Genomic DNA, 25798 nt, shown 5'->3' with positions numbered 1-25798 from the left:
ACTTCTTAACACAAAACACTGAACCATCAATGCTGTTCTGACAATGAAAGGAAGCGCATCGCTTTTAGTAGTCAGCCATTGTAGAAGACAATGAATAAGATGTTGTCCAGTTACCCCAAAGCTTACGACTGTTTCTACTCACAGGGAATATGAAGTGAACCGAACTTGGAGGGACGAAGAGACTGGCTCCAAAAGAAGTGAGGTGGTGAGTCAGGCAGACCGCTTGCTCCGGTGAGGTGTCCGCCAATGCAGCCATGCCCTCAGTCTCCCACCTTTTCTCGTTCTCATTGAAGTACTGGCACAGGGATGTGTACAGGCCCACTGTCACCTCCACCGCAGACCAGCGATAGTGGTTGGTAATGTTCACATGATGTTCCTCTGCTGTACCTTCACCACTAAACGAGATAAAAACCCATATGAATCCATTACTTTTATAAACATTCACTTTGCGCTATTATCGGATGACTTTATATTTATTAAGCAATTGTTTTCATCAATGTAATCATGATGAAATTTCAGTTTTAAGTTTTGATATAACAAATGCATTAGCTCACTGGACACTACAATTTCATCACTTGGGTATAATCACATAAATGGGGCTTCCTCACAAGTCGTCTATTAAAGGTGAAGTGGTAATTCTGGACCGGTACCTTACTGTTACTAGTTTGCTTTACCAACACACAACGCAATTACCAGTTTTGTGCCCTGAATGGCAAATAACATGCAGCTCCCAGAAATTGTACCTGAATTCTGGGACCTTTTCAAGTCACATATTTCACATGCTTTTAATATGTGGAATATGTATCTGGAAGCAGAGGTGATATTGACAGATGGGGTATCACTAGGTGTGGAATCTCTCGGATGTACTGCGTGGAATTCTGTACCCTGGAAAACTTTCATAGAAAAACTTTCAGAAATATCTCTCAGTCTAACCTGCAATGACACCCCAGTGTTATTTATTGTCTTGTATGACTGGTGACACTGAGTCCTAAGAGTAAATCTGAGTTTCAAAGCCCCATTGCGATTCGCTCTTCTTTCCAAATCTCTGGCTCCGCTGTCAACATTCTGCTGCTTATATGTTCTTTAAGCTATTTCTCTGTGAAGCTTGCTATTCTTATGCTGAATCATTTACTAAATATAGGGGCCTATTCACAAACTGCTTATTGTAGTACATGAAGTAGTATTACAGCAGTACTACTCACGTACTACACAATGCTGTTTACTAACCTATGGGCAGAGACCTCTGCTTCTGCCTCGCTCATCTTTTCTATGTGAAGATCTCCGCCACCATGCTGGAGACCTCTGCACTCTTAAGCCTACTTTGTAGCAACTCTAGGCGGGACAAGGGGGAGTGGCTGGGAAATGGGGAATACTTGCTACAAGCTGAGGGAAAATTAAGGGGGGCATAGGGAGGTATAGGCTACTACAAATATGCATTCGCAAAAGAGTCAGCCAATTGCTATTCACAAACTACACTTCTTTAGTGACTAAAACCCTTAAGGTGACAAAACAATAGTAAATATACTCCACCCCAGCACTGGAGTTAAGCCAGATGTACGACCTGACAAATTGCGCCTCGTAAATTGCATCGCATTTGTGACTCCCAATTTTCGAGGTGCTATTTGCCATGTACAACAGTGTATTTAACACTGTTTGCAAATCCCAATGGGGTCGTAAATTGCGAGGCTCATAAATATTAATTAGCCTGTCGCAATTTGCGACCCCATTGGGAATGGCTGGCCCTACCAGGGATGGTGGCCTGCTGAGCTCAGCAGACCTCCATTTCTGGGATTGCCTTTCAATAATTTTTTTTAATGCATTTAATAAATAGAAATTTAACATTTTTGTTTAATTTTTTTAAGGGCAGGTAGTGGTACCCGGGACCACTGCCTGCCCTTACAAAATATTTTTAAAGACAGTCACGAAGTGGAAGTGGTCCCCTGGGGACCTCTTCCAATTTGCGACTGCATTACCACCCTCTCAAAGAGGGTGGTAATTTGTGAGTGTTTTGTGACCGTAGTTGCGGTCACAAAACATTCCTACATGGGGTTGCGGTCGCTATTAGGAAGGGAACGCCCCTTCCTAATAGTGACTCGCAATTTCTAAATAGCGAGTCACAAATAAATTGCAACTCGCTATTTGGGAATTGTACATAGCCCTTTCAGATTTTGCATACGCAAACGGGTCGCAAACCCGTTTAGTGAAGTACCAGACAAGGCCACTCACATGTATGGCAACACACTCCCATAGAAAATAATGGAGGCAGGGACTTAAAATAACACCCAAACAAAATAATTTTAAATAAAAACAATTATTTAAACTTTTAAAATATGTATATATTTTGTTTCATGTTAAAAATTATACATAATGGGTAAAACATTATTTTGCATAATACACTTATTTTAAGCACAAATAAATTAAACTTTTATTAAAAATACTTTACATTAATACAAAACATAACTTTTGACAAAATGTAATGTCTATTTAATAAAAATCAAAATGTTACTGTGGTTGGGAATTTTCAAATTATGTTTTTAAGAAATATTTTTATGGTAAATAAATATATTTAAATTATTTATTTATTTAATGCGCTTATGTGCTGCAGCACTTTTAATAGTTCTAGGTCTATAATGAATATTTTAATACGTGGACAAGGCTCACGGCAATGAGCCAAAGCACGTTGGGTCCATACCCCGATAAAACTTAGGATTTGTTGGCGCCTGCAGCCAAGTATAAGATGTTTTTCCATGGTAACATAAGGAGGTTGTCCTGGATTTATTAGCAACCCATACCCAACATCTGACCCGTCTCTCTAGAGCATGCTATCATGACGAATGGGAGCCGCTGAAGTGAAACAAATAAATATTTTTCCTGTATATTGAAATATTTTAAGTATTATTTTAAACAGAGTAAATGTTAGCATTTTACTTTATACTTTTCACTGTGGTGAAGATCTCCACCTATGTGTCAAAAGTTTCTAGTAGGGACTTTACACTTGTAATCCTGTTGCAGGAGTTTCCATCAGGGGGTTGAAGCATATAAATCGACACTTAGGCGTAAATATACAAATAGAAATTGTCAATAGCAAAAAGTGCAGTTTACACCTAGGTGCAGTAGTAGATGTACACATGAATAAATGTACACATGTAAATTTACTCATGTGACTCAAGCTTAAAGTGCTCAAATGTATTAATGCAGTCACACACTTTGGATAGACTTTTGACTACGGGCACCTCTATAGGGTATAGATGTGCCCGACCCAGGTGAATAGTACCTTTTTTAACCTGCAAAGTAATTCACGATATCTGCTTTTTTCACTAGGTCATGGATTTGAATCCCTGCAAGGATACTTTGGTCTTTCAATCTTCCAAGGTACAAATAAGTTATTATCACTTTCAAGCGAATGTAAGATTTTGTTCTAAACCCCCCAAAAAAATGATTAAATCTAAAGATGATCATTTATCCTTCTCTCCTGTAACTCACCATCACCTTTAAGCTACTTCTATAAGCCCATATTCCTTACTTTTCAAGGATATCATTCCAAGCAATTTCCAACCTCAGAAAAAATCAACCTCCTGAGTCCATTTCGATTTTTTTAACTCTTAGAATGATGGGTCATCATTTATCTATTCTAATCTCATATTACACACTCTCTTTTCTGGTGTCCTTTTACACCACAGGACATAAATTGCCATACTTGGCACTCATCCCTTGACCCCTGCAAATCAGGTTTTATCTCTACTGGCCTTGTGCAATTTCATTAAGGGGTCAACTCTCACTAATCATAACCGATAGTCGTCTCCTACTCATTTATGGAAGGGCTCGCCTCCCATGAGATGACATCTTCTGCCCTTCATGCATCCACTGAAATTCCCCTTTTTATCATTCCTAGAGGAAGCGGTCTTAGTATACTCGCTCTTCTCTCACAAACACCCATTACAATGTATGTAGTTAGAGATAAGTAATACAAGAAACTCTATTATGTCTTTTAACGTTCAACATATGCAAAATTGAAACATATCTTTCTTTTCACAAATGTGAAGTCATAGATAAATAGATGTATTATTGTGAAAAGAACTAGGATGTTACGCTGTTAGCCAACTTGTTTGATCCAACATGCTCATGTATCTAGGGTAGTAACTAATAAATTCATTCAGTCTTACTGGTATGCTTCTTATTTTCATTTTCACCCTTCTTAAGTGTATTTCACATATTGAAGTAGCTGGTATCGTTTATCTGAGTTGCATTTTGCTCTAATGAGAGGTGAGGATCCCTGTCCTAACACAGGGCCTGAAACCTACTGCTACTATGTGGAGTTGTGAGTGAAGAAGGAAGGAAGAAGATCAAAACGAACCAGGTAAGAAGGGAAAGCAAATATATCGGTCTATTAGAAAAGCAAGGCTGAAACAAAAGTTGGTTTGACAATATATATTCAAAGATATTGTTCATTAAAGAAGGGCTTATTGACACTGGCAAAGGCCTTTGATTGATGTTTCATTACCAGAGGAAAGGGGGATGGGAAAAGAATGCCTGACCATCTGGGGACCACGGTTCGATCCCCGGCTCCGGCGGCAGGTCAGCCCAGCACCATGTGACTCTGGGCAATAGCTCGCTTAATCTTCCCGACGGCCCCCAGTGCCTAGAGACCCTTACGGGTGATTGTGCGCTTTACAAATGTGGACTTTACTTTGGACCAGCACATAAAAAGAAAACAATGTGTAAAATGGAATGTAGATACTCACATCAACTAGGACCCACTGAAAGGCTTCCAAGACGGAGTGTACATTCTCAAATTGAGCACATATTAGACAACTGATTTCAACCATATGCAACATGCTGATTGTTTTCTTTGGGAGCACAGAATAAACAATGGCAACAGTGATCATTGTGTGCTAGGACTATGACTCTCATTGGCTCCACCAAGCAGTCAGCTTGAAAGAGTGGGATGACTTTATGAAGACGGGGAAGTTGGAGATTGATGCCATTGACAGATGCATTCATTTGGTGAATAAAAGATGTTAGAGTTAAATAGGACTCTCAGGTTTCTCAGTGCATGGTGCATGGTGGATGGCCGCAATCCTATCTTGGGGCACTAGCCCAAAAGCAGAGAGCTCCAGGCACCAGGACCTCAGCTTTCATCCACTGAAAGAAAATGGTCCAAGCATGCAATGATGGATGTCTTGTTTACTGACCTGTAAATGCATTTGGTAGTCAATGTACTTTTGGAGACTGGTCTGACACTATTCAAGGAGTTCTGCCAACAGAGCACATAAATATTTAAAAGTAGACAGGATATGGGGGAATCCTTGAAAAGCTCTGCAAGACACCTTATGTGAGGATGATTTAACTTTCCCAATGAAAAATTGTCCTTTAGAAAGGAAGGGATACATCCAGTCCAGTGTATATCCATCAGCTCTAGACACTATCTCTAATCTACTTGAAAGTATAACATGTAATGTATTGTTTGTATTGTACAGTTATACAAACTGGGACCGGGTTCTAGCCATACAGTTCTTTTGTTCTTGTATTCATGGATCTGTCAAGTAACCTAACTTCGCAGGGTTTTACTGCCAGAGAGTAGATAGGCAATTGTTCTGACATCAGCGACGATCATCTATAATGATTTTCTTCAGTAGAATTGTCATTGTGGCTTATTTCAGGTTAACAGAACTAATTTCTTAGAGTGAGGGAAGGAATTGCTTCAGGTAAGGGGCTATGCAAAGCTCTATGGGATGGTTTTCTTAACTATAACCAATAACTTATCCCCGAGTGAATGTGGGAATGCTGCACTTAAGCAGAGGAGGGTTTTATAATTGAAGAACATCAGAAGATTCTTGCAATGCTCTTGAGTCACACATAGGGAATATATCAACACAATCATGCAGACCAGCTATTATATATTAAAGGAAGCTTGCTCTCGATATAGTGCACCAAAATGAGATACACTGTGCAGAGAGTCCAGGCGAACCTTATAGGTTGACAGGGGTTATAATAATAATCCCAAATGCTCTTTTTTTGTGGTAGTGTGGGCAAGCAGTTTAGGCTTATCAGAGGATAGTGTTAAGCACGTATTACACACAGTCAGTAAGCAACACACACAATAAAGGAATCAGACACCAATTAATAAAAATAACACCAATATTTATATGAATTTAGACACCAAGGTCATCATAATTGGGTGAGTACTTTCCAGATATCTCTTTTTGAAGCATATCAAAATACACTTGTATATGTAAATTTGTAGCTGTAATGTTAACCTATGAGAGAAAACATAAAGAGGACCACTTCCTGTGGGGAGTGGGCATCACCCTGTCCCAGAGTTCCCAATTTCACCACAGCCAGTAAAGTTAAAATTGTTTTATTTACTTCAGGCAGCCCACCTTAAAGGTGTGTCCAGCCTGCAACACGCCTCCTGCACAGCTAATTCATCGCCTGTCCTGGTGCCAAATGGGCCTCAGGGCAGGGGGTGGCAGCCTATAGGTCTGGGGGAAGCCAGGATTGCATATCAAAGACGGCAGAGGCTTTGAAGCCTCTGCCCTTGATAAGCCAATTTAAAAGTCTTTCTGCTGGAGGAGGTGTAAACATCTCCTGCCAGAGCGGTCACTGTTCCTGACCTCTGAGAGCGGGCTCTTACCTCCTAGGGCTCTGTGGTGGCAGACTGACAAGACCAGCCAACCAGCACACTAGAGGACTAGTAGGGTTCACGGGTCACCTCCGAGGTACCCTTTGGGTGCATGTATTAATAAATCCATAACTAGAATCAGTGTGGGGTTATTATTATGAGGTGTTTGATACTAAACACCATAGGTTTCAGTGTAGCCATTATGTAGCTGGGAAACTTGTTTTGACCAGTGCCCAGCACATACCTTAAGATGGCTTCCCTGTTCACTTGCAATACCTAGTAATAGAATTAGTCATCACAGGGGCATATGCTCAAATAAAATATAATGCACTCTGCCTTAGGGCTCAAAGGCCTGATGTAGGGATGACTTACATATATTAAATGTAGTGCCTCTGGCATGACACATAGGAGTATTCCATGTTGTGTTTTCACTCATGGTTTGCACCATGGCACACAGCCTGCAATGGCAGACTTGTGAGATTTGTGTGTGGATCCCTTAGGGTGGCATAAGATATGTTATGCTGCAGCTCTTGGGGACCCTGTAGGTTATCTTGAACTCACAGGTGGTGTTTTTTTGTATTAACTGACAGTGAAGGGTTGCTAAGATTGGTTGTTCTACGGAATGGACTGTGTAGCAGGTTCGAGAGGTGGTAGGAGATGATGGATTGTGATTCAACTGAAAAGAGTAAACACTCCAGAATGAGGGCCACTGTATGTGTCTGCCCGACACTAGTAGATTCGAACTAAAAGACATCCATATTTTTGCTTAAGCCTTGTTGCGATTCTGATCTACTACCCCAAATGTTGAAATAGATTTTATTGCCTATTGTTAGCTGCACTAAAGATAGACAAACTTAATTCTAAAGTTGGCAAACAGTGCATATGGGGAACACAATCCTATAACATGAAGGTAAGTGCAGGTTAATTCAAATGGTATGATCCTGAGCTACACTGCCTTCTTGCCTTCACTTAGTATTTTGGTAAGATTTTGAAACACACGTAAAGGAGAATGCCAAAATATGTAAATGAGATATGAACAAAGTTTATGTTAGTTCCACAATCTGACTCTTGATTTATAGTGGCACACTGTGAATACATGCTTTTGAGCTAAACTGATATTGTTAGGGACCTTTCATACATGAACTGTATACCACTGGGAGGGCGAGGTTGGCAACAGGATGGGGCAGTGTCAGGGCTTGCAACTTAGCATTTATAATCCGTACAGGCTGGTTGCTAACAGAAAGGATGAGGTATACCTCTGGATGACACTCTACTCTACGACACTCCACTCTGACACTCTAGTCCTTTTTTTGCCACTCTATGCTACTCCACACATCTCCCCTCTATGCTACAGACCTTTAGCAATGCTGAACAGCAGACACACTGGTGTACAACATGTAAGGCACATTGGAAAAGCCAATAGCTCGTGTACAGGTGAGATCTATTGACTTTGGTTGCAATGCTTGTCATTCTAAAGTGATGAACCAAGCGGCTTTGAAATTGGAGAGATGAAGGGATGAAGGATGTGATTATTTCTTGCAAAACAGAGCTTACAAACATATACAACTCTTACCCAGGGAAGACTAAAAATGTGTAGAGTTTGTGATCAGTTCCATGGAAATCTTCAACTCGAATCGTCTTCATGTCCGAGCAGTTGTACTCATTGGGGTTGGCAGACTCATGAAGGTATGCAGTGATGAAAGGCTCCTTCTCACTGTACAAGTAACGCTCTGGGTGGAAAAGAAAGGAGTTGGCATAAGCAACATTCACAGTTATGATGGATATAGAAAAGGACAGCATTTGTGGCTGTATGCGAGTATGCAAAGTGAATGTGATCCTTGTGCTGTGTTCTAGGATCATGCTAAACATGCATTAGATTTTGTGTCTGTGCCTCTCTAGAGATTGTGTGGGCTCTCTGTGATTGTTTGTGTGTGTGAGTGTGCACACAGTCTAAGAGTGGTACAGTGAGATTATTGGACTAAGTGAGGTTGTGTTATCATGCTCGCACACTGATGCCTTTGAACTAGGCCCTGTAGGAAGTCAAGCAATAAACCCTATAGTTGGTGTGTGTTGGTTGTAGAATCACAAAATGGAGACCTTTGTGTTGTGTATGTGTGTGTATCCCAACACTGACAAAGAATGAATACTAATCAATATTTCTGCTATGAAATTCACTGGTGTCAATTAATCAAAATCGAGGATTTGGACGAAGAGACATCAAACCTGCCTTTCTCTTTCAGAATATTGCATGATGTGACAATGCATGACCTATTACTGTGATACGTTACAAAACGTGATACCGCACACCCTTTGACTGATTAAATAACCATACGTTTCCACAGTATCTGCATACCGCATACACATAAACTCACTGTATCCTATTACTAAGAAAAGTCATTTTAAGACATTATTAAGGCAACAACGCCAATAACAAACTACAAAATAGTGAATAGACCCACTGAATGCCACTTGCTTAATGGATCAACAAGACTTACCATCTATGACTTTATATGTGACGCGTATGTGCAGACTGGCCTCTCGGTTCCCAACTGAAGTCTGAATAACCACGTTGACAGAACCTCTTCCCTCAATGGTGGTGTTCCCGGCTGTAATGTTGCTGTCCACAGTACTGTTGGTAATCTTTACGGTGATGGCTTTCCCAGACTCCAGGCTTTCCACTGGGATCTGCGTCCCATTATGAGTGTGGAACACCATAGAAGCCACTTTTGTGGAAACTGTGTAGTTGTGGATGTAGCCAAAGGGGAAAGGGTTAGACTTGAGTCCCAATATGACTTGGATAACATCGGGTTGGTCAGAGAAGGTGCTATTGAAGGCCTCTGGGATAGAGAACTGGCAGCCAGGCTCTTGGGAGTAACACAGCAGGTTCATGGGGTCCGATCTTTTGCCCTGCGCAACAATTTCACCACCTTTCAGTTTGAGGGGTTCCTCATTTAGCACCCGTCCCTTCATCAGAATCTGCATAAGGTCTGAGGAGAGGTTGTATGCTTTGGAAGCCACAGTAAGGGAATAGGAGTTGCTGCAGACATCACCTGTCTTCAGAGCAGAGTCAGTGTTGACCAAATGTATCAAGTCACCTGTTAGGAAAAAAAGTGGTAAAACATACGTCATGTCCAGAAGGCCCATGAATTTAGAGGAGAAAGAGGTGGGATAAGACCTAACTGGAAAGAGGTAGGAGGTGTGAGTTGAGGTAGAGAGGGATATTGTAAAAATGAGGTGAGGAAGAAGTGGAAGTGGAAAAGTGAAATTCACAATGGTGGATGAGGAGAGGAAATCAGGAGAGGAACAGAGAGGTGGAGAGGATTAGTAGAAGTGGTTTGGTAGACAAGGAGAGTGTAAGATAAATAGAGAGGGAGAGAAAGAGGATGAGAGGTAGGCTGAAAGGGAGAAAGGTAGTAATAGACCGACAAAAATAGCTAGATAAACAAAAAAAACAGAGACAAACAAGGAGGAGAAGCAACATAAACAGAGAAAGGAGAGAGAGAGAGAGAGAGAGAGAATGGGCAGTAAGGGGGAAGTGTGGGTGTTTAGTGGTGGAAAAAGAGAGATTGAGTAAGTGGGTGAGGGAATATTGCTAAAGGGGCAAAGGGACTGAGTTAGAACAAGGTATAAAGGGATTCACCTTTTAGTGTGACGCAGGGTGATGGATACAGGAAGGACCAGTAGGAGGGATAATTTACAGGGGGAGACAGTCATTTAAAAAGCAGTAGTGTGGAAGGGCTGGAAGAAAGAACCAAGTGAAGCAATGCGGGTAATTAACATACTACAGGTAGGAGATCCTTCTGCTGAAAATATTCATTATGAGCATCTCATTTTGCCCACAGGGAGGCAAGGATCACACCCCCTCCTTCCCCCACAGCCCTTACACACAGATATGAGTCCCATTCATTTAAAAGTACTTCACTGTGGTTTAAATAGAGCCATGTAGCTTGGATAGGTCTCTGCTCCGCTCCTACATAAAGGCACGCGTGGGTCTTGTAACTTCAGAGACCATGGCAGGTGAGGTTGCATAAGACATAAAATCAGCAACAGGTCAGAGGCAAGAGCCTCTGGTGAGAACAGACAATGATCCCTGCACTCCACCATTATACAGATGTTCAGGGGCGGTGCCCAAGAAGCGAGGGAGTGCAGCATGAGAGACAATATACTATTTACTTTTTACATGGAAGCATGCCCTTTACCCTGCTAATTCCTTTTTGGTGCCCCCTTAAACATTTATGAAGGTGTGTTGAAAGGCAGACATTGGTCAACTCTTCACTGATATTAAGGAGTAGTGCATATAAAGTGAGGGAGAAGGAAACTGGCTGAGGGGAGGGCAGTATGAAATGTAAGAGGCTTTTAATGTTGGACATATAACAGACACAGCTGGCCACTGTGGGCTCATAGGTCTATCAAATCCCTTTTCAGAACAGGATTTACCAGAAAGTAGAATGTTTAGTGGCAGTTATTTTTAAAGAAAATATTTTAATTGCAAGCCAGTCTGATGTCAATATTGTAGACAATGTACTACTCTTTCTAAATGCAAATAATTGTAACAAGTAAATTCTCACCTGCCGAGCACCAGGTTATTCAAGCAACATCGCTTTAGATGTTTGTGAATTAATTAGTTGAAGTTGTGTTACATGTGATTGTTTACTTATTGCCGGGCACATTAATCAGCATATAAACGATGTGGCCTCAACAGACGCCAAAATGACCGAATTTTGCAAGCAACTATCTTCTCTGAATTGGACACAACATGTTCAGGCTCCAACCCATGTGAAGGGTCATATCCTGGATCATGTGTGGGCTTCCAGCTTAAATGCTATGGGCTTCCAAATATAACACCATCTGGGTTCTGACCATTCCATTATTAAGTGGAGGTTAGTTTCTTCACAGATGAAAACCATGCGACAAAGACGAGGTCAGCAGCTCTACAATGAAAGTCCATGAATCTGGAGGACATTATGGACTATAGATGTCCCTGGATACTCTCTTGCATCCGGCAGAAAAGTGCGATGCTCTTTTTAGTTCATGGGTAAATGAAGCAATGGTGAAATGATGAAAATGGCAGCCTCCTACCCATAGTCAATCTAGATAAAATTCATAAATGACTAAAACGTTGATGAAGCCTAAGATGGAGAGTAGGAAATGGAAGAACTGGATTCATATCAGTTAACTGATGGATGTAAGGCGAATTAAAACACATCTCCAAGAAACACTGTCATAGACTGGCTTGGAAGCGTGTCTGGTGTATACTAGGGAGACAGCTACTCTCCTCATCTCAAAAATTGGATACTGAGAAATCGCCTTATTAAGAGAAAGAAGAATGTCAGCCCACTGCTGCATTCAGACAAAGGTATGACTGTCCATATCCTATAGTCTTTATCATGTCTAACCAGCACCAAAATGTAAGCAGACATGTGAACGGCATCAATGCTTTTGCATTTCAGCATATGTGCAGGATCCATCTATATGTGTGTATGGTAATCCTTCAGTAGAGTTATACCCCTGGATTAGGAGAAGTAGCAATATACTATGGAATTAGATCTATGTTTCAGTGGGATGGAAAAAGAAAGGCCATTGTCAATGGAGGCCTCTGGGGTGGGACTCATCAAGGCAGGCATGCAGGTTAATAAAAGAACCCAAGTTGAAAGGCAAGAAAAACTGTTTGGGTGAAATCTTATTTTGCCATACAAAGATCTTAGAGTTTAGGGCCATGTAGCCAGAGGGTGGCTCTCATTCTCTTCTTCTCCTATAAATCAAAGACATTTAAGTTAATTCAGTGCCTCTCACTACTTTTAAGCATTGTTTAGTTTTCATTACTGAAGTTGCTTCTATTCAGACATTGTTCATCAAGTGAAATGATTAGAATTTTTCCTGCAGAATGGGGACCATCTACAGCCTAACTCGAGCATGCACAGCTGGTTTGTCAGTCTAAGCCCACTCACCCATTATGTTCAGGATGTTGTCGGCGATGGTGGTGGGAGTCATTGTGCCCTGTGTGGTCTCATTCTGGAGAATGTCCATCATGGCTTCCATTTTGCTTAACGTTCTCCTTTGGCAGGATGCGCACACATGCTCCTCACTGGCAACCTGCAATGGCACACACAAGGCAATTTTACTAGCGCCCCAGCTGAAACAACAGTGAGACACTGGACAATGCTCACATCAGACTGAGCTGACTTGGAAATAGTTATGCTCTATTAGATTGAGGGAGGGTCTCTGATTGTGCAGATGCACTTTTGAGGGTCTGGGCATTTTCAGCGCTGGTATGCTGCCATCGAATAGTTCCTGGCGTTCAATGCCTTGCACTGAAATTGCTTTAACTCACACCCAAATGCATCGTAGACAAACTTTATCTAGCACAAAGTAGCAGCAGAAACACAACACCCACACAATCACAATTTGTACTGGTCAATGTTACCTATGGCCAAATTTGGATAGGAGCTACAACAGACCTGCTACCAAGAAGTGAGACTGTGGTGACTGGTAAAAGCAATTCCAAATATAAAAATCTTAATTTTTCTGGAGCACACAGTGTTAAGCTCAATATTATGCATGTAATTAGAAAAATATTAAAAAGTTTTCATTCTGACGCAAAATAAAAAATTACAGTAATCCACAAAGAGGTGTCTTTACACTCCAAAGTAATAAAATAAACACAAAATTGAATACTACAATAACTGTAACATTAAGGTTCCTGGCGGGGTCGCAGTCCCCGTCGAGTGGCCTCTTCACTTCTTAGTAAAAGATTTCATTCAGATTCCTTGATGCTGCTTGCACTCTCTTAAACCTTATTGAAAACTACATAATAACCAACATTCTTCTTCCCAAACTAAATCCTTGGCATGCCTCTGACCCATGGCAGGTCAGGTTTGCAGAACCTGTCCAAGAACATCAAGAAAGGATAATTGACATTTTGGCACCTCAGAGACCAGAGAAGAACATCTCAGGCCATCTGGCTGTTTTAATGCTAACCTTGTCATAAAATAAAATAAGAACTTTGAGGCAGTTGGGCAAAAGAACTCTCTCTAAGGAATGCAGATCAGTTTACACGCCAGCCAAGCATCAAATTACTATTTTTGTTGCTACTGGACTTTTTTGATTCAGAAGACTTATGACTCATAACATAATCGGCTGAAAATGTTATGTACCATTCACAGATGTCTAATTTTTAAGAATCAACCTTACCAAAGGGATTGCAAGATACTGGTTGTTTTGACCAGGTGCAATATTCCATTACCTCTCTGAAGAAGCAGCTGACAATACATTTCAAAAAGTGAGGAAAGAGGTGGGGTAAACTTGTAAGCGAGGGCTCCCCAAATTGAATTAATGACATGAGGTACCCACTGGGAACTGAAAAAAGCTGGCCAAACTTATTTTACTTACTATGTGGAATCATCATCTGCCAAAGCCAGGAGTCACAACTTTGGGTCACTCCTGTTCCCCAACTCTTGAAAAAGCTCTGAGTAGGAATGTATTGGATGTGTTGGACCTGCGGGTACTGTGAAACTCTCACTCAACAATAAATCTAATATGGACCTCAGTGGTCTAGTAGACAAGAATGTAGTTTGACTTTCACTTTCCTTTCAGATGTGACAACACAGACTAATTTAGTTATTTGTACAATTTTCAACATTCCGTTTTGCAAGATTCCCCAATTCTTTCATTTCTGTTTCATGTTTAAAATCCTTTTAGGAAAACCACCTTTACTGCATGGTCACTCTGGATTTTTCACTCTTTGCTGGACCCTATTTATGCTGATTTTAAAACTCTGTGGATGTTAGCCCTGCTAACCAGTAGTAAAGTGCCTATGCTCCTTATCTGGACATGGTTAAATTGTCTTATTTCTAATTGGTACCTTTAACTTGCCTATAAATCCCTAGTATATTGTGTAGAAGGTGCACCCAGAGTCTGGAAGTTAAAATACCACTTATAGACTGCAGAACATACAGTGGCAGTGCAAACATGGCTTCAGGCTTACGCTGTGTAGCCTGACTGGACAGGTTACACACTCCATTTACATATTAGTAAATCACCTCTATGTAAACTGTATAGCCCACTAGGTATTGTGCATGGTATTTAAAAGTGGGATGTGCAGAAAATGTATATTATCATGTCCCCACAGTGATGAGGCCCAAAAAGCAATTTTTACTGTTGGTGTGCATGGTATTTAAAAGTGGGATGTGCAGAAAATGTATATTATCATGTCCCCACAGTGATGAGGCCCAAAAAGCAATTTTTACTGTTGGAGGCATAGCTGTCTCGCGTATAGAGCAGATTAAAATACCAATACTTCTAACTCAGGTAAGGGACCAGCTAAAACAATAATAGGATAAATATTTGTTTAAGTTATTTAAAATCCATTTCAAAGTAAAGTTGTATTTTTAATAAATATTAAGGAAAAGTAACTTTTAGAAAGTTACCATTTTCCTGCCTGAAGTTCCTGGAGGCTAATGTTAATAAGCTCTCCAGCTTCTACGAGCCTTTGCTGAGCCTTGAATAGGCGTGAGATGCCTTCCAGGCGCAAATAATATGCAGACCTGAATGGGAAGAGATGACTCTTCTAAACTCAACAGAATATGCAGGGTAGGGGCTGTGGGCCTCCTTTTGACAGCCCAGTGTCAATTTCTGCTTGACAGGTCTGTTGAGCCACACATAATATTTGGGGTGCACTTGAAAGGGAGAGAACAGGATGCCAAGACAATTCTTGTGAATCCCCTGTTTTGTTGCAGAAGGTCCCTGCTTTTGTCCTACCAGACTTCTGTCTCTGGGTTTGTTGTGGATACAGTGACTGCTTCAAACTTTATTTCAGTGTCAGATGTGGGAAGACCAAGTTTAATGTGGCCGAACGCCTTCTCCATCTTGCTAATGCCCTGACACATGGCATTTTGGGCATGTTTGAAGTAAGGCAAACAGGAACTAATGCAAAAGTAGGTAGGTAGGTCTGGTTCAAAAAGGTACCAGAAGGGCCTTAAGGAGTACCCCACTCAGAGGCTGGTGTATCATAGAAAGCTAGCCTCTCACCCAGCATTCCTCAGGACACTTAGATATGAAGAGGACCAGACCTGCCGTCTATAACCAAAGAGGAACCTTGAAGGATGGGACTCGCTCCCTCATGTACGCAGGAGAAAGTAGTGGACTTACATGGTTAGTTGACTGACCTCCTGTGTGGCTACAGGGAGGCAAAAAGCTGCAGAAGGCCTTTTCCTGGAAGTACAAAGCTGACCACTGGCAACTGAACCTGGCCTGTAACCTGCTGTTAACATCTGCCTGTCACCCTGTGAGGCTCTAAAAGCCTCCCATGAGGTCCTGCTGGTCTTAGAAGTATATTTCTGTGGTTGGTTGGAAATGCAAGGACTAAGTCAGAAGGTAAGATCTTTGACTAGTGCGAGCCTGGATGGTCTATCCGACTTGTGCTCCATCGCAGTTGGTCCCAAATTGTGAATAGGTCCTGCCATCCTGGTCTACCGCAGTCAGTAACTATCATTGGCACTTTCTGCTTTTTGGTGCTATTTTTACTTAATACTTCAAAAATTATGATCTCCTCTTACTGAGTTTTTGTCATTCTGTTTATTACATTTTACGCTACGTTCCTAATTTTGGGATTTGTATTGCTTAGAGTTTTGACTATGTTGCTGTGAGGGTAGTGCATCAATACTTAACACACTGCCCTTGAAGAAGCCTGTCTGCTTTGTCCCATAGCTACCCTGACAAGAGCTGTGATTATTCCATGAGGTGGGCAGTCACCTACCTCAAATAATAATCCAGTTTCTCACAATCCTGATGTGGAATATCATTCTGTGACATCTGACTCTCCTCGCACAAGTCAATTACATGCAGAACAGTGCCACTGTGAAGGATTTTATCCTGTGCTGTGCTATGCTGTGCTGACTGACAGCTCCTCTTTCAGCTTGGTTGCCTATTAGTAACACCATTCACATTCATTAACTACACAATGCACTCTCTTCCACGCATGGCATTAACCAAACAGTCCACTCACACATTTCACATTGTACATTCTTAAAAGACATGCATATGCTCTTACCAAAAACTGAATTCTCTTACCAGAATACTGAAGAATATAATCACATTCTGTAAATTGCTCTTGCCTATAACCCACGACACAACACCTGTATCTCAAACTTGTGAAACACACTGTACAATTTCATCTGTCTCTAAGCACACAAGGCTCACTCTCATACCACACATTATTTAAAAACAAAGTGCCCCCTAGTGTTGCACACTGTCTTCTAACACAACACACACTTTCTTCAAACAGTCATGCTCTGAGCCTAAATCACGGACCCATTTTCTTGTGCAAATTTAAACGTGCCCAGTGTAACTGGCAAAGCGCTATTTTAAGAGCAAAGAAGTTAATTATATGTGGCAAATTATGTACACTTTGCACACTCAGAGATTACACACGTATTCAAAGAAGTCGGCCTGTTTAAGCAAGTGTGAGAGGACTGGTCGGGGACATGTAATGCAAATATCGAATAACCCTCGGGGTAGCAGTTTTGAGGATAATCCTAAACGTAATTTATGGGGCACGGCCAACCAAGATGGCGATGAAATAGGATGTGTGTGTCCGTCTCTCTGTCTCTACCACGTGGAAACCACCCCGCCGCCCCTGTTATAGACACAATTCAGTAGGGCTCGATATTTGCAAGGTGCAGGTGGGTACTCGGATCCCCGCCACTGGAGTGAGTGGGACTCCGACGGCACGCATAGGACCGAAGAAAAGAAGGACTGGTTTGGCCTCGAGGTCGGAGAGCGTGGAGCCCGCCCGGAGGTGCCTACAACGGTGAGAGCCTCAGGAGAAGAGGCAGGTCTGCCCCCCCCAGTGGAAACTCGCCACCATACCGCATTTGCACTCAGGGACTGCTGCTGTGGTTTGGGAGCAGTAGCGGATCCACACCCCCGGGCGAGGCGGACCACGAACGGAGCAGGCCTTCATGAACGTAGATGAGCAGAGGCCCAAGACATGCACAGAAGAGCCGCCTGCCGTCCCTGATCACCAGAAGGTGCAGTGAGTGAGAGGGGTCCTGCACCAGGTGGAAGGGGCAGATGCCAAGCAGCGAGATCAGGAAGTATAGACATTGAACCTCCAGCAAAGACGAGAGTGGTGAGACTAGCGGTGGGCGAGACCGGCCTCCCGGGTGCGGCACCCCGACATATCTCGTGAAACCAGAGACCGACGCCAGTGAGCAGAGGAGTAGACTGGCTCCTTAAGTGCACCCGAAGAGTTAAATAGGCCGTGGCAGCCTACGAAGCGGAAGGTGGCTCGAAGACAGCCTTGTCAACGAAGAGGCTCCGTTTGAAGGTGGACCTCAAAGGTGAAGCCTACATAGAGGGCCCCTCACCGACTCCCAGCCCAGAAGGTATGGTGCGAGAGGGAAACTGCTGTGCTTGGTGGAGGTGGCAGAAACCCTGCAGTGGCACTGAGAGGCAGAGATTTAGACTCCACGGTGAGGGCACAAGCGGGGAGGCTGGCAGAAGATCCCCCCGAGCTTGGGAAGGTGCAAGATCCAGAGGCCACCGACCTGCCATCGAGCAATAGTGAGATGACCTGCTGGGGGGAGCTCAGAGGCCTGAGTGAAGAGACCTACCAGGGTGGCCCCAAAATAGCAAGGAACCCTAAAATTGGGAATATGCAGCCTAGCGCAAGATAAGGAACCCCAAGCTAACAAACTGAGGCAACATCGTGAAGGGCCTAACATTAGCAAATGTACATTGCTGGTCCCTAGGTGAGACCAGACATCAGACCTGGACCACTGAAGAGGCAGGGGCAAGCCAATATGAAGGAGGTTGGGCTGGCCTGGGAAGCTGCAAAGGAAGAGCCCCTACACCATTAATCGCAGAAAGCAAGGAACACCAAGTTCGCCTTCAGGAAGGCTGATTGTACCAGCGCCAGACAGCTGGGGCGGAAATGGAGCGGAGGGGTCCTACTATGAACAAATCTCGAGGTCAGCTCGAAGAATTGTGAAACTCAGAAGAGCGTGGGTACAGGTGGGATCACCACAGAAATATTCCTCCCCCCCTCCAGAGGACCTAGTAATACAGAGCGGATGGCGTCCGCGAGGGCGAAGAAAGGGAGCTCCATCAAGGACAGGCTCATGAAACCAGTAGGCCCTCAAGACGGAGAGCCTAAGAGGGGGAACGAGCAGGGCGACCTCACCATCAGTGGATGGATTGAAGGCCCCAGTCACGTGCCAATACCTGGAGGCCCTGCACTCTGGCCTGAGAGATGACCTCCTGGCAGTCAAAAGGGATCTCCAGAGAGAACTTCAAGCGGTTCGGAAGGAAGTGACAGACATCGGCGATCGAGTTGATGCCCTTGAGGGGTGCAACGCCTCTCGAGATGAGGAAATCGAGCAATTGCAACAAGAAGTCATCCTTTTGTCAGAGCAACACCTGGATCTACAAGCACATATGCAGAACTTAGAAAATCGCTCCAGACGAAATAACATTCGAATACCGTGGGGGCCGCTCCAGAGGCGGAAGGAGATTACATAGATGCCTATGTCGCAGACCTGTTCACGCAAATCGTCGGAGACCCACCGGCAGAAGCAATCCGTCTGGATAGGACCCAAAGGGTGGGCTTCTGGTGCCCTGGAATGCCCAGCTCACTGGACATCCTGACCTAACTTTTCCTTGAAGGAACAGATCCTGAAAACGGCTCGAGAGACACCACTGGTTCTGTTCTGGGGTCAGACTCTTCACCTGTTCCAAGATCTTGCTGCCTCCACACTCCAGAAAAGGCAAGAGTTTTGCCCAGTCATGATCTTCCTCTGCAACAAGAAGGTGGCTTATTCGTGGGGTCATCCAGTCAGACAAATTTTCCGATGGCAGGACCAGCTCCATCAACTTCGTTCCCTGTCAGCGATGTACAAACTAATTCAGATAGAGCCTCTAGAGGAGATCCGACCGAACACGTAACTCATCAGGCATGGAAAAGAAGGCTGTTGGAGATGGCGAAGTGTCCCCGCCAGCTGGGGGGGTCAGGTCCGTACTTGGAGACTATGCAATCTTAAAGAAAGGACCCTTCTGAACAAAAAGGTTACCCAGCTTAAGCGGGGTGGATTGTTGGGGGGGAGGGCAGGGGACGGGGAGGTGGATGACTTGTTCACAAACCCACACAGAGACTTCACCACTGGTAGAGGGATGGACTTTTTGTCTTCATCACGGACCCAGAGATTATGGTTGTTCATTGGTATCGTAATGGGGTTAGTTCACGGGTGCCCGGTAGGTAGTGAGAACTCGCATCCTTTTCCACACATGGGTCGTAATGAGTCTTATGGGATCCCAAGGGAATGGGGAGGGAGGGGGCTTGTAAGCACAAATCAGAGGCAAAGCTGGCAACCACTATGGTGTTGTTTATGAAAGGGCTGTCGGTACTGACCCTTGATGTTTAGGGCTTGAATAATCCAATCAAGAGGAGGGCGAGACTCTCATATATGGAACGCTCTCAGGTAGATGTCTGCCTTTTGCAGGAAATGCATTGGCTGCGTAAAGATTGGAATAGACTTAAATCCCGAGCTTTCACACAGCAGTTCTTCTCTTCATTGAGGCACAAGTCAGTGGGGGTGGCGTTATTGTTCTCACGCTTCTTTTGTCGAAAAGTGGGGCTGAAGTTAGCAGCGATCACAGTCGCCTCTTGGGATATCGTATACACTTTGGCTCCCATTTCATAATCATCGGATCTATTTACGCTCCCGACGAGGAGCAGGATCAGTTTTTAGATGGGTTAGTAGCAGATATCATGGCCACGCAATATAGATGGGTGGTGCTAGGGGGAGTCCTAAATTTGGTATTCCACCATGATCTGGACCGCTCTGCCCAGCGACAGGGAGCAGCAGGGGTGATAGTCAAGGGAGGGCCCGTTGGCTACAGGACTTGGGCCTGAGAGACCTGTGGCGGGGTAAGCATCCGGACTCACAAGATTACACCTTTTATTCCCACACACATAAATCCTAGGCTAGACTTGATTATTTCCTGGGTTCTAGGGAGGTCCAGGCTGCTTTACGCTTGGTGGAGATCGAAACCCGCTTCCTGTCTGATCGCTCAGCGGTCCTGTTGGACCTCACCCTCCCCCCCAGGCCAAGAGTGCCGCGTGTGGCACTTACAGGAAACCCTACTCTGCAGAACAGAGGTTGTCCAACAGGTAGATAGGGCTATTAGAGACTACTTGGAAGTGAGCGATACCCCTGAGACTTCGATAGTGATAGTGTGGGACGCCCTTAAAGCAGTAATCAAAGGGGTGTTGATTGCTATAGCTGCGGCAGACAATAAAGCCAGACGAGACAAGAGGGCAAAACTCCAACAACAAGTGCAGGAACTCAAACGCATCCACCATCGCACTGGGGTGCCCAATGTCTGGAGGCAGCAGGAGGCGGTTAGGAAGCAACTAGCAGGCTTGGACCTAGATAGCACTGAATACTCAATACTACCCCTCAAACAAGCCTTTTATCTAGGGGGGAACAAGTGAGGGACAATACTAGCGAATAAACACAAAGGGCAGCGCCAGGCCAACATAGTGGAAGCATTGATAACAGACAAAGGGGCAGTGATCGAGGGAGATAAGGCTGTGGCAGCTAGGTTCGGATCCTTTTATAAGGCTCTTTACTCTGCGCAAGATAACTGTTCCCCCTCCCTTCCCCCCCCCCACCAGACGATCTCCAAATACCTGTAGGGATCTAGGATGACCAGCTTAACTGTGGCACAGGCTGCAGACCTGGATAAAATAGAATCAAGGAGGTCATAGCGGCAATCTCTAGGTTGAAACCGCATAAATCTCCTGGCCCGGATGGCTTTACGGCCAGCTTTTATAAAAACCTTCTGTAACTCTGTGGCCCCACTTCTTACCAAAGTGTTCAATTCAATCACAAGCTCAGCGACGCTCCCTCCATCAATGACAGAGGGGTCTGTAGTGGTCATCGCTTCTACACATTGATGCTAAATTGTTCATAGGGAGTGGCGGCTCGCCTCGCCCCACTTATGCCCGGACTGGTCACCCTGGACCAGTCAGGTTTTATCCAAGCAGACAATGCTCAGATAGCACCAAGTGGCTCCTCCATCTTACTGACAAGGCGTCCCGCTTCCAGCATGAGATGATGCTTTTTTCCATTGATGCGGAGAAGGCCTTTGACCGAGTACATTGGCCTTATCTGGCAGTGGTATTGAAGCGCTTTGGGCTAGGGGATAGGTTCTGCTTGTGGGTGCTGAGTGGGTATGAGAGACTGAGGGCTTCGGTCAGAGTGAACAGTGGAGGCTCGGAGAGCTTCCCAATTAGACGTGGCATTCCCTCTCCTATTTACGCTATACATGGAGCCATTTATGCAGAGAGTACGGAACGAGCCAGGAGTGACAGGGATATGTTTTGGGGAAAGGAGCACCTCATCACTATCTATGCAAACAATGTCATTGTCTCCCTTGATAACCCCTGAGAGGCCCTCCCGAGCTTCTTAGAGGAGGTCGGGTGGTTCGGGACAGTCTCAGGATTCCAGATTAATATTGCAAATCACAGGCATTAGCTTGACAGCTTTGCAGGACACACAGGAGCATCTCACACGGGCCCTTTCAATTCAATGGGAATGGAACATCTTGTATCTGGGTATTCAACTCACATCAACCATGTAAGAGGTTGGGACCTTAATTACAGGGAATTAATTGATATGGTGAAGTCTGATCGAGCTCGCTGGCAACCATAGTGCTCTTGTGGCTAGGACGAGTAGCTGTATTGAAGATGACAGCCCTTCCTAGAATCCTGTACACATTTCTGGCATTACCTCTATGGCCCCCGCTGGGAATGCTTCAATTCCTGCAGAGAGCCTTCCAAAACTTTGTTTGGGCAGGCGGCACCCCCGTATGCAACGCTATCTTAGTTGGTGAGCTACAAGGTAAGGCAGCCTGGGTATCCCATGCATCCTGCACTATTTCCAAGCCGCGCTGCTTAGGTTTCTTGTGGAATGAGCCTGTCCGGAATCGGAAAAGGTTTTGCTGTTTATGGACATGGCACTAGCAGGAATATCCTTGTGGAAGATCCCGTTTTTGTGTCGACCCCACCACCCAGTCAATCTCTATCTGTTTGCGATCACTTTGCCCACGCTTAAGGTCTGGGATGCAGTCGCAACAAAGAGGGGCCTCTCATTGTTTAGAGAGTGTAGATCGATAGGCCACTTTTTTTAGGAAAAAGGCCCCATTCCATTCGACACCCTAAGGGCTGACTATCCGTGAGGAAGAGAGATATCAGTATACCCAAATTCGGTACTGGCTGATTCGATCGGAGATGCCTGGGGGCTGAGCTGCGACCCCTGACTAACTTTGTGAGGTGGCTCCTTAGGAAGGAGTCCGACAAATTCCTTGTTTCCGATTTATATAAGATTCAGATGGGCCACGAACTAGATACAAAATTCCTCGCCCATTTGAGGTGGGGATGCGGATTGGTGCGACAACTAACTCCAGGGGAGTGGCGATACATTTATTATAGGGCGAGACACACAGCGTCCAAGGTATCCAGTACAAAGACAGCGATGAAAATCATTACATACTGGTATTTAACCCCAGTTCGCCTTCGCAAAGGGAACCCAGAATGAGGAGACATATGCTGGAGGTGCAGCAACTCCCCTGGGACACTAGTACACATCTTCCGAGAATGCCCCAGACTGAATCAATTCAGGGAGGAGATCTTGTTAAAGATCGGTGCACATTTTAACACTCAGCTCCCTAGATTCCCTTCATATGTAGTATTGAGCCTCCCCAACCTGCTGGCCTACCCACTTAAATCCAAGAGGGGCAGACGTATTACATTGGCCATGAGGGTGGCGCACCAATCAATACTGGCCATCTGGGGTACGGTAAGGGTTCCGACCAGACAGACTTGGCTACACCATCTCTGGCATTTCCAGGCGATGGAGAGACATTCATCAACACTTAAGTCGCAAGGGGACACATTCCAAGAGACCTGGCAACCATTCATAACACTTCTCTCTCAGGAATTCATTGAGTTTACCTGCCCAATATATCTAAAATCGCTGCGCTTGACGGAGCCACCCATAATTCCATCGGGATGGATCTCGGAAGGTCTGAAGGTTGCAAACCCATGGTGGCAATATTGGCTTAATGGGCACCCTGGGCAGAAGGGTGCAGGAGGCGGGTTTAAGGGGAAGTTCCTTGTTATAAGTTGCATAAATAGCTGACTATGGCTGAATGTTAACGCAACACCCACAGATGATCAGCTTTCTTCCTGTGCTTAATTTGGCAACTATAAAACCAAATTCAAACATAAACATAATTTATGTGTGGGAAGAAAGAACTATGAACAAAAAATAATTTGTGAAAAATTATACCTCCTTTAAATCTGGCAGTGCATAGTGTCTAGGGTTTACGAAACAAGAATAAAATGGCCATCTTTGAGAACACAATGCAGTTACACACACAGGGCTTCACATTTGTAAATTACTCATGGATCTGAGAAACATTTTCCAAACTGTAGTAAATTATGCAAAATGTTAAGCGTAAACTACCAATATTTTGTTAACTTTGTCAGACAGGAGGTCATCAAATTCCAAACTCACATTTTGGATTTCATTCAGTTTTGGGAAGTCTGAATAATTCTGCACTTACAATTTTGGGAGGGAATGACCCCCACTACAAAAATATGGAAGTCAATAGTTTTCAGTGCTGAGAGTAATATCAAAAAGCATCCAGTCAAGAGAATTTGCAAGATTCCCAATCCGAGTACACTGCGAACAGTGAAGCACTAGGGGAGACCATGAAAAGAAACAACAGTGGGTGTCAACCAATGAACAAAGATTATTAGAACAATTGTAAGGCAGGAAATTTGGAGGTCATCATTTTAACACAAAGTAATCTATGTAAGTCTTTGACTTTCTGGCTCATGTTGATGGGGGTTTTTGACTTTCACTGGGATTTAAAAAGTCCAAATAAGGCCTAAGTGAAGCACTAGTAAGCTATGCATAATCTGAATTCAGACTGTCTTTGTGAATCACTTTAGATAACTACAAACTCTTTTATCTTACACAGCCGTCTTTTACCACATTGTGTGCTTGCTTCAGATAGAGGGTGCCCTCAGGTATCTTCTCAATGCGCATTCTCTTACCGTACATTGTGCCAGCGCTGCTGCGATCTGCTGAATGTCGTCCACATTGTTGACTCTTAAGTTGATAAGAGTGTGCGTGATGTTTGCACGCGTCCGTAGTCGAAGTTCCCGTTCGGTACTGGAGTTCAGATCCCAACGCCCGACCCCCTCATACTGGGGAAAAAGTAAAACATTCAAATTTAATTTAAAAAGTTGAAAAAACTTGCTACAAAAATAGGCAGATTTCTTGTCACTTGTGATCTACTTGAGGCCTGAGAATCAGGACTTATATGGCACATCTATAGGTGCTGAGTTATTTTCCTAAAATAAAATGTGATCATTTTTTTGTAAAGAGGACAGAAAAAAGGTTGTTTTCTGAAAAAAGAGGAATGGTTATTCAGAAGCATGAATACAATCTAGGGGGAATGCAACACATATTACAGAAAATATTCTGACTATATAGACATTTCTGACATGATTTGTTTGTCTCCAAATATTTCCCACATTGCCCTCCTGCAAAGCTGACATTTTCTTACAAATACCTAGGGAGAAAGCAAATTATTGTGAATGTCACTGAAAAAACCCAGAACGTACTTTTGACAAATTACACATTATTGCAGTAACACCTGCAAAATGTCAAATATATTTTCTCTCAATTAGTATAAAAAATGTTAAATATAGCAAGCATGGTAAAGCATTTTGGTGGGGCTTCAGCTCCCCCTTCAACTAACTAACAACAGAAAACGGATAATCATTTATGCTTTTCAATTTATCAGGTTAAAAATATAAGTGAGATTGTTGGATGGGAGCATTTTAAAAGTAAAAGTCTAAAGTCAAAGTGCTGCAGCATTTTTTCTGACAATAATTCTCATATTGGAAAATTAAAATATATTGTAACCAAATGAGTCAAAATGTGTGTTGGACTTTAAAAGAGGATCGAAAAAGTTTGACAAATATTCATGCTCATTCAGTTTTTTTTGTCTTTTGAGGTTTCCATACCTGCCTGCAGTGGTGTAGCGTGGGGGGCTACAGGGGTGGTTCCCCTGAGTGAAAAATTCTTAGGGGCAAGCAAT

General features: G+C 43.6%; 1 protein-coding gene across 1 annotated transcript in view; it reads right to left on the bottom strand.

Moving 5' to 3' along the window:
* Positions 1-25798, bottom strand: part of PKD1 (polycystin 1, transient receptor potential channel interacting) — a 464326-nt gene that overhangs the window by 103076 nt on the left and 335452 nt on the right. The window contains exons 21-25 of the mRNA XM_078664851.1: positions 24747-24899; positions 12571-12715; positions 9118-9717; positions 8196-8352; positions 143-395 (exon numbers count right to left, since the gene is read on the bottom strand). Of these exons, the coding sequence (XP_078520977.1) occupies positions 143-395; positions 8196-8352; positions 9118-9717; positions 12571-12715; positions 24747-24899 (1308 nt within the window). The remainder of the gene's footprint in view (positions 1-142; positions 396-8195; positions 8353-9117; positions 9718-12570; positions 12716-24746; positions 24900-25798) is intronic.

Source organism: Lissotriton helveticus, chromosome 10, assembly GCF_964261635.1.
Source record: "Lissotriton helveticus chromosome 10, aLisHel1.1, whole genome shotgun sequence".
NCBI lineage: Eukaryota > Metazoa > Chordata > Amphibia > Caudata > Salamandridae > Lissotriton > Lissotriton helveticus.
The sequence above is the reverse complement of the archived record's forward strand: the minus strand, read 5'-3'. Positions and strand labels throughout refer to the sequence as shown.